At 40.9% G+C, this 18,580-nt stretch overlaps 1 protein-coding gene across 1 annotated transcript; it reads right to left on the reverse strand.

Moving 5' to 3' along the window:
- Window positions 1-37: 37 nt before the first annotated feature.
- MYEF2 (myelin expression factor 2) lies at window positions 38-17,858 on the reverse strand. Its single transcript, XM_084268185.1, has 17 exons — window positions 17,626-17,858; window positions 13,120-13,349; window positions 11,873-11,925; window positions 10,634-10,641; window positions 10,426-10,519; window positions 9,393-9,584; window positions 8,581-8,734; window positions 8,132-8,181; window positions 7,987-8,050; window positions 7,735-7,836; window positions 7,489-7,539; window positions 7,348-7,416; window positions 6,960-7,058; window positions 3,984-4,055; window positions 2,541-2,749; window positions 2,374-2,425; window positions 38-565 (listed from the first exon to the last, which is right to left on the reverse strand). The coding sequence occupies exons 1-17, from the start codon at window positions 17,841-17,843 to the stop codon at window positions 402-404; spliced, it is 1,881 nt and encodes a 626-aa protein (XP_084124311.1). The 5' UTR covers window positions 17,844-17,858; the 3' UTR covers window positions 38-401.
- Between the last annotated feature and the right edge of the window lie 722 nt (window positions 17,859-18,580).

An 18,580-nucleotide genomic window follows, 5' to 3' on the forward strand; every position in this document is an offset into this window, starting at 1 on the left:
CTATGCAATCTTGAGATTAACAGAGAAAATGGCTTATTTTATTAAAAACAGTATAACCATTCATTTAAACTGAATGACTAGAGACACTTGGCCTAATTTTCCAAAGGCACTGAGCATCCAGAGCTTCCATGGTCTAGAGAGACCTGCAGGTGCTCAGTGCCTCTAAAAAAAAAACAAAACAAAAAACCAACAAAAATCAGGCAAATTGTCTTTAAAAACCAAACATAGTAAGATTCCGTTAACAAGTATCACAGTATATTAAACACTATACTGTTAAAGGCTGGTGGGATTTAAAAGTTCTTTTTTACAGCTTTTGTAATCATACAATGTTACTAAAAATGACTTACTAGGATAGAGAAGCTAAACAGACAAAGGAATGTTCCTGAACACACAGTTTTAAGTTATGCATTGCGATCCAAGCGTACATCAATTTCTCTGCCACTGATTTTTATGCCGTTCATTATCCTACAGGCCTTTTCAGCAGATTCTGGTGAGTCAAATCTGACTGTTCCACAGCCCTTTGATTTTCCATTCTCCATTTTTATTTCTGCAAACATTACATGACCTGAATAAATAAGTTAAACAGCAGTTATTTCAAATCTTCAGTGCACTAACAACTTTAACAACTCATCAGAAGCTATAAAAAAGCATTTTTAAATATAGTCTAAAGGGATATAGGAAATTAGCACTTTCAGGCTGATGGCATATTCAGTCATTCAGGGAAGATGACACAGGCCAAAACAGCAGCGAAGAATCCAAATTAACTCCTGTTACTTCACATCTTTCCTTCTCACTAGTGTAAGAGGACGTCTGCCTGCAGTTCACCTCAAGGCTTAAACAAAGTGCCCTATGAGGCTAAGGGGAAGTTCTGTGTTCCATTTGCAGACACTGCCAGAGGCACAACTACTGACAGGCATTAACTGAACTGTAGTCCAACGCACCATGCTCATCACAGCACCACAGCAAGCAATCACAGCCATCAAGCAATTCTGTGACAAAGCTGCTGAGCAAACTTAGAGCCTTTAGAATAGCACGGTTACCAGGCCAGGAGTGCTGGAAAAGTCTCCTGCACTATTCAATTCCTGCAGTGTCTTCTTGAGCCTGAACACTCAACTCAAGAGGCAACATTTTAATGTAGATGCCTTGGTACCTCAGAGAATGTCCAGTGCCTGGAGCTAATGAGTTTTTGCGTATGGTCTGTTGTAGCACACCACTCCTGAGCCCCCAAATGCCACCAGGAACAAGAAACTTTTCCCTAAAACACTTAGCTTCTTTTTTTTAAATAGCATATAGCAGAAGACTGGCCTTTCAGTGAAAGAAATTGAACATATGGGGACACGGTCTTCATATTTCCTTATGATACTGGCAAGAAAACACTCTCTTCCTTGTATTTGTGCTTTTAATTCTTAAAAAACAATTCAACAATTACTACATCTGTTAGTTGCCAATGAGATAATGGGAATAATAATGAATTATCTGAAAGTGGCCCAAACAGTTAAGACTTACAAAACGAGAACCTGTTTTGCTGCATCTTCCAGCTACAAAACGTGAAGACCTGAGAATTTTTCATTGATGAACTGAGAGTTCTCATTTATATAAAATCTGCAAATAGCTGTATGAAGACTGTCTTAGGTATCAGTAGTGTTTTGAATTATTTGTTTTTTCTGTCTCCAAAATAAGAAAAGCAATCCTGTAATTCAGTTAAAGCTTTCTCTTCTGAAGGTGTGTTCCAAAACAAAACAATCATGTATTTCTACTTCATTTTTCATTCACTTCTGTGAAAAGACAACTTTTCTGAATTAGATAAAAAGATTGGATAGTTGTAGCAATCCTTTATCTTACATAGAAAGGGCTTTTATTTCTTAACATAAAAGAGAAGCCCTACAGCCTGCAAATATGCTAATAGGGACCACCTATTTGCATAAAAACAATCTGCCACTTTGGCAAAATTACTAACTCTGATTTGATGCAGCGCTGTTTCTTGAAGTAATGCATCACCTGGACAGGTCCAGGTCCCTGCATGCATTTGTCTCAGACTAAATGCTACTGTGTTGGCCAGAAGATACATGATAACCTTCTCTTAAAAAAAAAAAAGCTCAAAGACTAATTTTATTAATTGAATGGGTCAAAGTTTATAGCAGCTGATCACTCAGCGAGTCAACACAGCCCATACTGTACCTAGGTCTCATATGTTATGTCATGCCTAAAAATTATGTATAAAACTCAGGAAAGCTGGGGGAAGTAAGAAAGACTAGCTAGACAGACTATTCTTCGGGATAGGGCAACAACCTTGTCTTTCTGTCCTGACCTAAAGAACACCACATAAGACATGAAGTCGATGGCCCTCAGCAGGGATCAGATTAATATACATACCACATTGACTGAATTTCTCCTTTAGCTTCTGCCAGGTCAAGTCAAAAGGAAGCTAAAATAAATAAAAAAAGCCCATTCTTAATCACAAGGTATTGCAAAGGAAAAAGAGCATGCAGTCAAACATGCACACAAAACAAGCTCATGATTTCTATTATTCAAATGCTTACATTTCTCACAAATATCTGGTTGCCTTTAGAGCCTAATCTCTCTCTCATGCCACTTCCCATGGGGCCGGGCACAAACCCTCGATCGATATCGATGTTCCTGTCCAGGCCTCCACCCATAGCTGGTCCCATTCGATCAAAACCAGAACTCATCCGATCCATCCCCATTCCCATTCCTCCAGCCATACTGTTCATACCACCCATTCCACCACCTACACAGATAAAGAAAAGGAGAATAAAATAAAAAATATCTTTTTAGTAAGAAATGCATAAGTACTTTGTAAAAAAGATAAATAATGAATTCTTTTGTGTCAGGAGAAAAATAACTTTAATAAACCAGCTGTAATATAAAACATAACTTCATACACACAGAGTGATTTATCCAACAGCATGGCTAATACTTTAAGGCAAAGTATTAGAAGATACAAAGTGTCAGTTCTAAAATAAAAGTAAAAACCAAACTGCATCAAGCTATTAGTCACGCCATCTAATGCAGTAAAAAGCTGAACACATGAATTAAGATTTAAAGGCTGTCCAGTTTAATTAATAAAAATTAAACCCTGTACAAAAAAGAGATCAAGTAAATAACTGTGGCAATGTCAAGATACAGATAACTCGACCATATGTGCTATTGTTTATTTTGCTCCCTGCACTTACATTCAGCTTTATTTAATGCAGCCAATACCCACATTTAACAGAATCTTCTAGAGAAGCCATATTTTGCAGAGAACAGACGTTGCTGCAAGTACTGTGAGGAGCATGCACTTTCCTATGATACATGCAATGAAATAGTTCTTCATACAATATACAATCATGTAAGACCAATGGCATTCCAATATCCTATTACAATCTTTCTGGGGCCACAATGAAAAATTCACGTAAAGCAAAACTATCGAGATCATTCATGAGGGACCTTCTCTCTTTAAGCCTTATGCCTCTCACAGCTGCCATGAGCAAGATTTTAGTTTTTCATCTGTTCTAGCCTGAGGAACTCAGACATTTGTTTTAATACAAACTCAGTACCGGAGCTTTGCACAAAATTAAACTGAGAGATAACCTGAAATTCCAGGTTGTTTTTTTTATTCCAATGGTAAGAGATTACTGAAGTTCAGCTTCACAAAGCTGACACAAATAACTGTGCCTATTTGTCTTTTTTTCCTTCAGCACAAGTTTACTTGAATCACTTCTCCCTCCAAATCAGGAGTTAAAACCATTTCAAAAACAAGATTAAAGCAAAGACCATATTAGCAAGTTTCCTCTGAACTTTTACTTTTTAAAGCTGTTCTTTTGGGGTATTAGACTTGCAGTCACATGCAACAGAATTCTACTTCTTTCAGCACTGGCAGACACTACACTATCACAAAATCCTCCAACACAGTTACATGTACACTGTATCATTACACTGCCGATGCGTTTACATTCTATTGAAACAAGTTGTTAACCTACTCATTCCAGATCTTACTGGGCCCATGCTAGGTGCTCCCATTCCTCCTGCAAAGACACCAATCATTGCACCACCTAAACAGAGAAAAATAATTAAGTGATACACACTGAAACCACCAGCAGTTAGTGACAACACCAAAGCACACACTGAACAAGTGCACTAGACTCAACGTTACCTGGCAATTCTTTTCTACAGAATACTTTATAACCTGTGCTTTCATTATTCAAACTAAACAGAAAACGTCTACAAATATTAGTTCCTTCTCCCCTATTATGGGATTTAAGCTACTTTTACTTCTTTCTAGCTCTTTTCCCCTCTGACAGTCTGCCAACAGCACAAACTTCTTAAAACTAAATGAGCCACTTCCCACATTCAGAAGAGCAGCCTCAAAACTGATGGGTTCATCTTATTTGAACTGCTTGGTACAGAAGTGCTCTAGTTTCTCCCATTTTTTTTTGAAGAAACCAATGCAAAAGTTAGAGGCTGCTCTCCCAGAGTCTCTCTCTACTGCACATGAAGAATCAATTGAAAGAATTTGGTGGGGAAAAGGGAAGAAAGGGAATCGATGCCTAATAAAAGCTGTTTGGCAGAATGCTATCAGAGACCAAATCTGGAGTGGGATAAAAACAACTCTTTGCATTGAAGCACTAATATTCAGGAAAGTAATCCCAAAGGAACTTCTAGAATTGCAGAAGCTCAACAGAACTACATTCCTGTCACTGGAGAACAGAGTGTAACTGACAGCTGCATGTTTCTTGCTGGATTTTCATTTCTAGAAGAAATAGGGCAGTTTTTACTGATGGCAAAACTCATCAGTAACTGTTGTCTTGGGTATTAAAACAATGGTGTCTAGCATAAAAAACCACCACTGCTGAGTCTTCCCTTGGATTTGTTTTCTCCACACAGTTCAAACAGAAACAACTGTTTTAAAACCAGTTTCTAGTGGGAAATGCTTGTCTCCTTTCTGATGACATGCTGTCATGGCCATACCTATACCTCAAAAACATGGACTAACCTGTTTAAAAAAAACAGCCAAAGCCCTATCAATTTTCAACACCAGCAGGACTGCTCCACGTACTTCAGCCAACGGTTTGCCTATGAGGAAGATCTAAATAGTTATTTCATAGGCCACAGATGGTCTTGCAATAAAACACCAAGTCAAATCTTGAGATTGCTGTCAACATGACTGGGTTTTGCCCTCAAAAGGAATTGTGAAGATAAAACAAACACCTGACTTTTTCAAAGCTAGAAAACCTTAGTTGTTTGTGAGTGCACCCCAGTGACACCCACTTTCTTATGAAAGGGGAAAAAAGTATCTCCAACAGCCTATGATGCACTTCAAAAAACCCACAAAAAAACCCAGCCCACACCAAAACTGAAGGCTCAAATAAACCTAATAAGTAAGACTTCATCTGTTTCTGACCTTAAGAGATATCCTTTACCAGTACATTTTTCCCTACTGGCTTTTCACCAACAAAAAACTATATGCTCAGAGATGCTCTATGATACCACCTTTGTTTTTTGTTTTGGGGTTGTTGGGTTTTTTTTGAGACTTTTAAATCTTGGCAACTTAAATAGCAATTCCAATGGTTCTCCTGCAAATCAAGCATCCTGATTTGCACTAATTCATGTCACAGCTCAAAGACTGTCTTTAGTTGCCCTCCTTGAGCCTGGCAAGTTACTAAAGCCAAAGGCACTTACAGCATTTCCTTTAAGATACTATTAACCAAAATACTCTAACAAATACATTAGAGTCTCCCCTGATTAAACACAACATCAATTAACTACATTATTTGTAAATCCCTACAATTTCTTTCCATTATTTAAGGATAGTTGGAAAACCGCATTTAAATGGTAAGACTGCTGGCAGGTTTCAAGTTGAAGGTTGCTGGATCTCATGAATGACTGACTCCCACATCAGTTTCTCATAGCGGCCACGTTCAAAACCAACATGTCTTACCAGAAGACTCAGAAGTCTATTGCTTGTATGAACATTTATAATTGAGGTGGAATCAGATTTTCTTTAGGAAAAGATGCTTATTTTATGTTGTAAGTAAACAGAGTGAAAGCACACATTTTATTTCTAAGACATTAATTGCAAGACGTTAAGAGTAACTCAACTGGCAAGCCTGTTACCTTATCACTTCTACCAAACTGCCACTGCTTGAAGAGAAGCAGAGAACACCCTTTGTTACGACTTGACCAAATTAAATAATAAAACAAAAAAACACAACATTTTAGACCAGATGAACTGGCAGCTCTTCTCTTTCACAGTGGGGAATTAAGGGAGGGGGAAAGGGATAAAAATGGGCAGGAAGGGGAAGAAAACTTGTTTTGCTATAATGCATTAATCCAGGTAACAGCATAGTAACAAACTGCACTGTACTGTTAACTACTTCCAGGCCTCTTAAGACGGAAAAATACCTAATTTGAGGGAACCCAAAAGCAACAAGCTCTGTGAACAAGACAATCTATGAACAAAGCTGGTGCAGTTACAGAAGAGGCAAATAAATCCCATTCCAAACTGCTTGAGCTCAAAAGGCAGGAAAAAAACTGAGGGCACCAAAATTCACTGTTCCTATCCAATGCTACCTGATTTGCAGTTAGGACAGTTTTCCAGAATGCATTTGCAAAAGCAGGGTCCTAGAAGTTACAAACTGGTATACAGGCAGCTTGTTCAGGATTACCAGAAACATGTACTGTAATACCCAAAAGATTCAATACCTCAACAGGATGCTAAATGCTTTCCTCAAATTGTTATTCTATTTTACAGAAGGAAAAAAACACCCACCACACTTGAACCTCCATCCTAAGCAATGGCTATAATGAATACTCAGGTTGCATCCTTACAGCAGTGACTGACTGGGGGAGAGGGGACAGAGGAAGATGACCAAATTAAACCAGGCCTCCTCTTCTCTAGTAAAACTCTTCCAACACTACATTGTAATTTGCCACAGGAAATGTAACAGCTACCATACCCATTCTTCCAAAAGAATCTCCAAAACCACGGTTCAGTGCCATGTCACTACGACCAAAATCTCTGTCCATGTTTCCTCCCATTCCACCACGGAACATTTCTGTAGAGAACAAAGCAAAAACCCAGAAATACTCTGTAACACACAGCTAAGCTGAAGTTCATACACCACAACTTGTTTCACAGATGCTTGTTTAAATAGAAGTGGGTTTAATGCACAAACCAGAAGCACCTACTAAATACTCAACTCCCATGCCAGTTCCTATGCCTCCACTCATGCCACTGTCACTGTATTTCCTTTGGACTCATCTACAGGATGCATCCCTAAAGGGGCTTTTAATAAATAAATAGTAGCAAACTTGTTACACATAGAGGAACAGTGTTCACCTTACCTCCCATTCTGTTCACTCCAAATCCTCCCATATTGGGCATTCCTTCCATTCCACGGAATCCAGCAAGTCCTGTAAAATAAAGAGTGTTTTCCATACAATATTAAAAAAAATACCTAATGCAAAGAACTGCACTGCACGTACCGCCTCCCATTCTGTTCACTCCGCCAAATCCTGGACCATCTATGCCCATACCTTCAAACCAAAAAGACAAACACCATTTAGAAGACAGGTAACATCCAAAGTAAGTTCAAAAATGCAGGAACAGTTAGTATCTCAAAAGCACACTACACAAGGCCTGCTTTGTCAGGAGTAAATCATTCCTCCAGAGAAATGAGGATCTTAAGTTTAAAGCTCTGTAAAACATAAAAAGGTAAAACACAGATTTACCTCCTGGACCCATGCTCCCCATTCCACCACCCATGCTCAACTGCGTTGCACTAATGGGCTGTCCACCTGGTCCAAGTCCCATACCAATGCCACCAAGTCCACCTTGGAAACAAAAATAAGCATCACTAGAATAAAGAATGTCTTCTGTATCATAAAGAGACCACAGTGAGCAGAAGTACTACTACTAAACTGTTCTGGGACTCAACATCAACACATATTAAGTGCAAGGAGTAGGAAACAGTGTGTACTCACGAGGTAACTGTGAAGTTTTGCTGTCTGTGGCACGGAAATCTTCATGAGGAATTGATTTGTCATCCTGATAAAAACCAAGGCTGTTACATTATAATCCTTCCAACATTTTGGCAGAACACATAAAAAAGAAACATAAGCAACTTACCATTTTTACATGCATGGGCCTATCAAAAAGGAATTGCCCATTGAACATAGCTGAAGAAATCCAAGTCAAGGAACCGAACTACAGAAGATAATTTAACGACTTTGGATGAATCACTGTAATCGCTAATTCTTTCCATACCATTTTTCAGAGTCTTGCCTTTCCTTACCTAATCTTTAGAATGCCAATTCAAAGGCCAGAAGAGAATATACAAGCCACATTAGTCCCATGTCACATTCCCACATATATTTATCTTGTCCAACATTATCAGAAACACCTTTTCAGACTCAGGCAGTAAACTCAGTCACTATTACAAAAACTGCAATCTGCACACAATCTAGTCCCTACACACCAGCTACAAGGCACATAAACACCATTTGCAAGACTATGCTAGCAGAAGCCCTTGAAGACTAATCCGTATTTGACCAACTATTTTTCAAAGCCAAGGATACATATTGCTTGAACAGCTTCAATTGCTTGCTCAAAGGTAACTGTTCCCATGCCTCGACTCTTGCCATCCTTATCTTCTTTGATGTCTGCACGCTTTACAGTTCCAGCAATGCTGAATACCTCCTTCAGTTTCTTCCAGCCAACTTTAAAGTCAAGCTTACACACAGAAACACATTAGTGATGTCAGTGCACATGTCTGTTCTGCAATTACATTTGGAAAAGGTTTTCTGCATTTTTGTAACTCTTCAGCTCCACAAAATGCTTGACATATGTAGACGGCCAGGATTTTGCAATATACACACACTGAAACTAAGTCCAAACATGTCAACTAAAAGCAACAATTTATGCCACGCACATTTATTTTACTTTAATTAGCATACTAGCATTGAGAAATGGATGGGTTCTTGTCAAGAGCAGCTGGACTCCTGCATCCCCTTGCAGACACAGTCTTTTGTTCAAATAAAGAACTTAAAAGTCCCAACAAGTATAACATTTTAAATTAGCCTACAATAACTAGGCAAGATGAAGTGTCTATTTAATTAAGAAATGCAATTATAAATAGATAGCAAAAGATATAGAAAACATTTTTTAAATCAAGAGATGATCATGCAGTAATTAAAAGCGCATGTCAGCCTCATGAATTTAACATCTTTCATGTCCAAAATCTGAATGCATACCCAGCATTTTTAGTTGACTATATTAATTGTGCACTAATTTCCATTTTCCTCTTTGTATTAAAACTGAAATATGCAAGAATAGGAGATGATTTACAAAGATCAACCGTTACAATTATAAAGTAGCGTTTTAAACTTACATTAGCAACAAAAATAGTGGACCCAAGTCTGCCTGCCTGCAAGTTACTGATAACCTCAGGAGGAATGTTTGGATTATTGAGAATAGAAGGCGGCAAATTCATGATTCCAGGTGCCACATCAGGTCCATGTCCTCCTGGAAACTGTCCTCCTACACGCTGTAATGCCCTACGCGCGTGTTCCCCTTCAGGATCCTGAAACACGGGCAAAAATACAACCAAGTTAATCATCAACAGGAGGACTAGCAACAAACAAAAAGGTACTATTTGAAATTCTACATAAACCCATCAAAATTAGCAACTAATATCCTTGTCCATGTCAGAGGGATCAAGAACTGAATTAGCATGGAGACCTAATTCCCTCACCTCTAGAGGTGGGTCCTTTCAGATGAGGGTTGAGGCATATTGGCAAAGCACTTGTTGAGGAAGCGTGCACTGCCACTTCACATGCTGTACCTAGCCTATGGACAAGTAGAAAAGATTTCAATCTAAAGGACTGTCAGTCTAGCACCTTCTTCCAAGAACTGAATTAATTTAATTAGGTTGTGTTTTTTTTAATTTATAAATACCGTTATTAAACTTGTAACAGGACAAAAAGAACTGCATCAGACACTGTCATACACTACAGCACTACAATAGAAATGCTGACATTAATTCCTCTTCCCAGTCAGTGTAAGTTCTCTACTTCCAGCCCCACTTTTTGCACACATGTAGTAGTCTGATACTCAGCTCATCATGCGTCATATATCCAAGCAGGTCAGCAACGCAAACATAGACTAATTTAGGTTGGACAAGACCTCCTAATGACACCAAGGTAAGAATATGAAGCTGTTTTAAAGAAAAATAGCATTAGCTTACTCGGGCTTTAGGACAGATTTTTTGTCAGTTTGCATGGCATAGTATCAAGACTTTCTACAAGCCAGCAGGTACTTCAGCCCATTATGAATGCGTTAAATAAAATTATACTGGAAATTACACAGCTACAATGATCAAAAAGTGTTACTGTCATCTTCACTATTTCAAATTAAAACCATACCTCTTTAATATTCAGGGGTCTTCCACTAAGATCATATTTGTTCATAGTTTCTAATGCTTTCTTAACAAATTCTTCATCTTTGAATTCAACCACACTTTAGAGGGAACAAAACATTTACAGTATTAAAATAAAGTTTCAAATGTTTTTTAAATTAACAGAATATTTGGATAGTAGTGTGTTTCTACACACACAGAAAAATAAAACTTACCCACAACCCTACATCCACGATGATTTGTCATCATATGTGAAGAGGAAAAAAACAAAGAGAAAGCCGTCAGTCAGCACATATGATAGAGCATTTAAGATTCCAGTTAAAGATCCCAGCTCACTGGTAAATAACTATTCAAGTTATTTTCGGCTTCAAAATCCGTAATACATGCTCTTTCCTGGTAGCCAATCTGAATTTCTCCTACTTTCTGAACATACATACCTTTCAAATGCAAGAGAATACATTATCATTTATTCTATTTGAGCCAAACCAGAATTGAAAAAATGCCACACAGATCCATGTAAGGTCAACTGGGGAGAGGAGGTGGGGGGAAAAGGGTGGAAAGAAAAACAACCCAAAACTTAACCAAAACCGATCAAAACACTCATCATGTCAGTAAAAGCTGCCCAGTGCCTACGAAATTCAAATCTACCTACATCAACTATACCAGCACAATGAACAAGGAATCTGCCTACCTCCTCAGTGATAACTGAGACATTACTTTGTAAGAAAATAACCTTTACTGACTGCACCAGAATCCTTCTAATAAAGAAAAAAGTTGAAGATTGCTTTAAGAAAAGCAAAGCTGACAGCATGTTTGGATTTTAACAAGCATTGAAGTCATTTACAACAATTGATACAACCTCAGTTAAAACTCAAACCCGCAGTGCTCATGTTCTCACTGCAGGTTCAGAGCTACTATGAGAGAAACTTCTGACTATTTTTATGAAGACAAAGGAGCCTTAACAATCTTCACTCTTAGTGCCTCATTGCTGGCACTCTTATTGGCTACCAACCATCTCCATCCGTTTAGTTTTAAGAAAGCAAAGACCCTGCAAAGCTGTCAAATCAGGCACTTCAAACAGTATATTCTTAGCTAACATTTTATACTCATTGGCCCAAGAAGAGAATACTGCTAACAGAATTGAAATAAAATCAGGTTTATTGGATGTCCTTTGTATGAAACAGACTTGTACCAAAACAAAGATGTTTGCTAAAAAGAATTAAGTAAATGCCATTTGTTAACATTTACAGAAGTATGTTGTCCTTTCCAGCCAGCTACTTTGAGTTGTGTGAAAGGGTCAAGACTACTTCTAACAGAGAATCCTCAAGGCTACCTTAATGAAAATCAGTGTAAAAATGAAACTTACTTTCCAAAAACTGGTACAGGTATTATACAAAAATAAAACTGCTGAGGAACTTTTAAACCTCTAGCAGATTGTTGCCCACGGCACTTACCCTTGATTTTCCTTCAGCATCCTTAAACAGCTCCACGTATGTAACCTCACCAACTACATAAGACATACAAAGGGAAAATACCAAGAGACAATGCATTTAAACACCAGTATCTTTCTTTACTGTGCCCCTGTGCACAACTCTACAGAGAAGCACCTATTATTCACCAACAATCAAAACCAGACCAACAGACCTCCTGTCAATGGCTATGTAATTTAGCTAATTTTCAGAAATATGCAGCAGCCACATTCTCAAAAGCTAAGAACAAACAACTATATTTAACCTAATTCATACTACAGATCATATTTTGGCCAGTATGATATAGTTGGTGAACAAATTCAGATATACACAGTCCCTTAACCTAACAAATGAAACGTCAACGTTCACTGGAAAGTGTTAACATATATCATCCTACTCACAACACCTGTTTTAAGGTGACTTTCTACCTGAATGTCTTCAATCATAAGTTTGCCTTCGATAATAACCAAATCAAGTATTTCACAGCAAGCCACTCACTTTCTAAAGTAGAAGTTTCAGTAAATAACCCAATCAAATAGTCACGTCACCTTACAACAGATAAACCAGCAGTTACAGAAAGGGGGCTTTGGCATTTTTCACAGCCTACAAGCCAAGTGTGCTTTGCATTACTTTTGAAGAATCAATTTATTTCAAGGAAAACACAAAACTAACTTTTTACATAACTCATATATAAAGTTATTTTACCCCAAACTTAAAATAAAAACGTTCGGGGTAGGAAGATTACTCTATCAGAACTGCAACACAAGTAACAAGCTTTTAATACAAATCTCCAGACAAACAGTCATGGAAGTAGTGACAATGCAGACAAAGTTAATTCCACAGCCAGATTCCACCAAAGAAATACAAAACAACTTTTGAAAGACGTCCTTTATTATTCACGTTAACACACTAAATGTGTTGCTTGAATAAAATCACCCTTAAAAATCTACAGAAACTACAACTAGACAAAACACAATCTCTTTAAGAAGTCATGAGGTCATGCATATACTCTCTACTGTCACACTAGAATAGCAGAAGATTATAAGCACTTGGTTTACCCATCCTACCCTGCAATGCAATTGTCTCAGATGAAAGAGGGGGAAGGGAGATAGATGTACCGAGCAAAGGCCAAAAAAAAAAGTCAAATCAAATCTGTGTGGCTCAAAGGACATACACGTTGTGTTTGAGTTCTACCCCTTTCTATGCAAAGTGTATTATAAGGAGTAAGTTACCTTTCTCTCTCATGAGATCTTTAATAGCTTGCCACTTCATGTCATATGGGATGTTGCTAATAAAAACTCTATTGCGATTGACAGCCTTCTTCTCCGCAGCGCCTGCACTCTTGTCCTTTGAATAGGGGTGGAATCTATTCTTGTTTCCAAGAGAAGGGATTGCCTTTGGTTTTGCAACATACTTTTCTTTCGCAGGGGCTTTCTCTTCCTTTGCTGTCTCATCGTTATCCCTACATTAAATCAAACAAACAAAAAACCCAACGAAATATTAGTCTTGTGGTGATACATTGGACTATTACACCTCCTAGATATACAGCTGCATACCTCCTATGCTATTAGGACTAGCAGGACATACAAAGTTGCTTTTCAAACCAGGAAACATAAATTTGCATTACCAGCCTAGTTCCAAAATACACTGCTCTGTCCAGAACCCAAAATAATGCTATGATAGATTTACTCACTCCATTTCCATTCTGTCTGTCAAGACGCAGCAAGATGGTACTACGAAACTACTACAAGTATCAAAATACGGTGTCTCAGCTGAAAAATAAGCCACACCATCCATGCTTTGCTGCTTCAATATTTTCACTATTCAGTCTTGGCTGAGTTAGACAATATTCACCACAGAAGGCAGAGCTGAAACAATCTCACCTGAGGGATGGCTTGGTGTGCTTCACTCAGTGTAACCCTGCCATCTAAGCTTTCATTGCTTAACCTGATGAGAATTTGCTGCAGGTGAGGAAACAGGTGTGTTACCAGGTGTGTGCTCTGCATCGAAGGCTAATCAAGTCACCAGGTATTATCCACTAGAAGCAATAACAAAACACACAACTGGCCCTCCATCTTTCAAAAAATTTATCAACAGTGGCTGCTGTCCCTGTAAAATCTTTTAATTTTTAGATTGAAAAAAAGCAGGAAAATGTGCTTCCGTTCTTTTAAAGCAGCCCAAATCTCAGTGTTGATAAAAATACACATTTTCAACAGAACCAGATGAAATATTCAACACACTTTAGCACTCTTGATAGTGCTGTCACAGGGGGATTAAACATACTAACAGAGGATCAAGGTGCTCCAACTCTTACTTAAATAAGGTGAACCTGAACTGAACCAATCCAGTGATTGTGCCACACAAAAGCAATCCACTAAACTGATGCTACTGAAGAGATACACATCAACCCCTAATTCAAACCTCATAGCAGTTACTGAGAAACTTGAAAAGTACTTTTACACACAGGTTTATTTTTAAAAGCCAGCTTTAGTGCTAGAACAATTACAAGGAAATGTCCTACAGGACTGTCAAAAGTGATTGACTGCAAACCCTCCTTCTTAAATTACACCGCTGCGTTCCCCACCTTTCAGAAGCCTTAATTTTTATCTCATTTTGACACTTTGGAAGGTTTCTGAAGTAAAACTAGCCAAAACAGACATTTCTGTTTTAGAACCACAACGTATGGCAAGATCATGGATTTTGATTAATTGAAATTATTATTTTCAGCTCTCTGCATAGTTATTAACGGAAAAGGAAGTGGCAGTCTTGCACTCAGGAGCACATGCAAGCAGCCTTTCATGAAGCTAAATGTATTATCCACTCAAACTCGGGCACTTTTCAGGGACAAATAAATTCAAATACAACCACATTTCTCCCATGACTTTTCCCCAAATTCTGAAGTACCCATATGATATGAACTTCAGAGTCCTTGTGTTTAGAAGTGGATTAAAAGAGGTTTAACAAGTGAGAAATGCGTGGATGCTCCTCCAGGCTAAGTATTTGTAAAATTTAAAACGTTCAAAGTCAACAACCTATTATCAGGTTCAAGCATCCTCCAGCTTCCCTCTACATCATCCCCCCTCCACACCACCCTGTCCGCTGAGGCAACACAACTCCTGTGTGGCTGTGTCATGAAGTGAAATAGGGGGAACAATGCTGGGAGCTGGAGAGCAGGGAGGGAAAGAGCAGAGTATCAGGTTTTCCAGTCAGATCAGCTCCTTCCAATCCAGTCCCATTCATGAAAGCAAAACTCCTGCCCAATGAGACCCCTAGTAAAATCTGAGCTCTTCCTTCAGTTTTAGGATTAGAGCAATGGATTCTCTTTAGCCTTTTAAGCTCTTTCCTGCTTAAAGGATTATGAATCAGCCCCTACATGCCCAATGTAGTGCACAGGAAGAGACAGGTCTCCAAATACAGAATCCAGAGGCTCTACAAGATCTGGCTGTACAAACCAGCACAGTCTGGCATAACCTCTTAAATTTGGTAAACAAGAAGATACTTCATATAATCTGGGGATCACAACCAGTCTCCTGAGAACAGAGGATTAATTAAAATAACAATCCTTCCTGCAAAACTCATCTGCCAAAACCAAGGGGGCCAGTGAACAAGCCGGGGGCAGAGATCCTTCTGTGGATGTAGCTGTCACCCTGCTCCTTGATATCCAAAGCAATGTCATGTTAGTCACTTACAGACCACAAAAAAGAGCCTCACAAACTATGAACTGACATTTTAATGGAGGGAAAACGGTAATAATTTCTATTATTTACCTTTTGTACAAACTAGTATTTTTAAATATTTAATTAATATTTGTCTGTGAAAACACTATCAGACTTCTAGGACTAAAAAAGTGTTGTCTATGTTAGTATCTTTAATTTTTAAAAAAGGCATGTCCACACTGATTAAAATGAGCAATTTTTACCTTTTTAAAAATATTGCCTTTGCACTTCCATAAAGCTTTGGAAGCAAAATACAGGGTTTCCATATATAAATACAGAACTAGCAGCATACAAAATAATAAGCACAAGATAAATCAACAGGAAAGACTTAAAACCTGGTATTTTTTTTATAAATACTTCTCTGCTCCCAAGTGCCCATACAAATAATACCAACAGAGACAGAAATGCAAGAAGCTCACAACCTATGATTCTAAAGCACACAGATCAGTTTAGCTTTGTTGCACTGAACGATTCCACTGCACACTACTATAAACTTAAATTGAGACCAGGTTTCATCCTCCAGTTTGATCTGAGTGCTAAGCAAACCTGGTTACTGGAATACTTAAGTAGTACATTTCACCTGCACACTGACAGCTTCTTTGCATTCCTGTTTTGGGGAAAACCAGAAACTGCATGTGAACGAGTAAGACCTGAAAGTCGATTACCAAGAACTCTGCATTATTTTCAAATGTAAAGTTGTGATTTCTACCATGCAGAATGACTGAGATTTTTCATTTGCTTCTAATTAGTTTTGGAGGGACAAAAAAAAAAGAAAATTGCTGACAGAAGGAGGGACACTGAGAATTTAAATCGTCATGTTAACAGTAGCAAGCCAAAAAGGCAATAAAATGTTATAAGCTTCAAAAGTGCAAAAGGGTCGCAATCTTCCTGGAAAAGAAATCAATCATAACTTGTGGAGCTGGAAGCTGGGGGCCAGGCTCCAGGGGAAAAAATAAAACTCCTGTTTAATGGCAACATGAAATGCATAATTTGTAAGCTATTTGAATTGCACAGGGAGTCAAGTAAAGGCAAGAAGTATGCCTTTATCCCTCCAGCTTTAAATTGAACTTGATCCCACGTGCATTTTTTAAACCCAACAGTATCAGACCTGGGCTGCTCAGAACATGTCAAAACTTCACAGATCTCAACAGCTTTTGAAGTACTGCAACAGTAGGTCTACTATAATTGTATTTTCCCTCCAAGGTGTGAATTAAATTAGAAGAGGTTCTGAAATTCCAGCAACACGAGGCCAAAATCTAGTTCATGGAAAGAACGATGACCCCTGAAGCCTGACATCAAGAACAACGAAACCTGTAGGAGGCTGGGATTGTTCTAGAGCTGGTACTTCTAGCTCTACCTCACGCTGTGTTCTCTTTAGAGCTGATAACATAAGGCACATATTCCACATACGATTTACACGAAACGTATGTGGGGGCTGTTGTTCGCTTTCGAAACGCAAATCGCTGTAAGACCATCTCACCGTTCTCACGTAAACAAAGATTAACTCCGAGGCTTTACAAAACACGCAGCTGCAGTAACGAGCGCGGGAAGGATCCCGAACCCGGGCAGCACAGACCGCGAGAACCCGCCTGGCAGAGCCCGGTGCAGCTGCCCGCAGGGTCACGGCAGCCTCCGGCCCGCCGGCGCGCTTTCACTCCAACAACACCTGCGGCCTCCCCGAGCAGAGGCCCGGCCCTCGGCCCGACCACTTCACCAGGAGACTTCACCTTCCTTCCCGGCCCCCTCCGTGCACCCAGCAGTTTACCAGGCCGGAGATGCCCTCGCTACCCCACCGCCCCAGCCCCTCCGGCCGTCCCCCAGCGCCCACCGGGAGCTCCGCGCTCGGGCCGCGCAGCTCCGGAGCGACTCAGTTCCCCGGCGGGGGAGGAGCCCGGCGGGGCGTGGGGGAGGAGGGGGCCGGCCACCTTCCCCCCGCCGCGGCCTAGGCGGGCCCGCCGCATCGCCGCGTTTCCCCGGCCGCGCTGCGCCCCTTCGCCCGCCCCGGCTCGGCCCCGCACACACATTTTGACGCCATTGGCGCTGCCCCCGCCGCTCTGGGTTGCTGCTGCTGTCGCCGCCTCCTCATCCTGCGGCGGCTGTTGTGGCGGCTGTTGTTGCGGCGGCAGCTGGTGCTGCTTTTGCTGCTGCTGTTGCGGCGGCGGCTGACTGGCGGCGGCGGCATCCTCGGCTGGGCGCTGCGGGGCAGCGGCCGCAGCCTCCGGCTTGTCGTTCTCCGCCATTTCGTGGCCGAGCCGCGGCCCCGCTACCGCTGGGTTTGAAAGGGCCCCGGAGCGCCTCGGCCTCTCCGCGCCGGGCCGGCGAAGTCTCGCGAGAACGGAGCTTGCGGCGGGGGGGAGGGGACGCGCCAGGAGGCTTTACGGGTTGCCATGGCAACGCCGATGGGCTGCTGGGACCGCGGTCGCCATGGCCGGGCCCCAGCCACGGCGGGCGCTCTCGCCTCAGGAGCGGCTCGACGCCGCCATGGCCCAAGGGAGCAGCAGCGGCCCAAGGGAGCCGCCGCTCGGCAGTGTGACCCGGCGGTCCGGCCGGGCGCAGGGACTCAGCCTCAAGCGCTGCTGTCCGCCTCTCACCGCTGGCCCGCAGCTCAGGCCTCCTCCCGAGCATCCCCTAACTCTCACCCACTCAGGCCTTCTCCCTGCACCGCACAGACTCCTAATCTGCAGCCAGCCCCCCTTGGTTGGGCAGTGACCCCCGCCCCGCGAAGCTGCAGGCTAACTGACCCCCAGCCGGCGCAGGCAGCGGGAGCACGAGCACTCTCACAAGCTGGCGGCCTGAGCATGGGAGGCACCATGTAGGTTTTGCAGCTGCAGGGTGCTAACACAAAATACACTACTGCACCTCTCCAGCTTTTCACCTTTACGTCTGTAATAACACTATCGACACCACAAACGTCCGCCTGGCCCTTAATTTAACTGAGGAGCATGGCGCCCAGTGTTTGGGGACCACCTGCGTTCCA

This window comes from Gallinula chloropus (assembly GCF_964237585.1).
Source record: "Gallinula chloropus genome assembly, chromosome: 9".
Taxonomy (NCBI): domain Eukaryota; kingdom Metazoa; phylum Chordata; class Aves; order Gruiformes; family Rallidae; genus Gallinula; species Gallinula chloropus.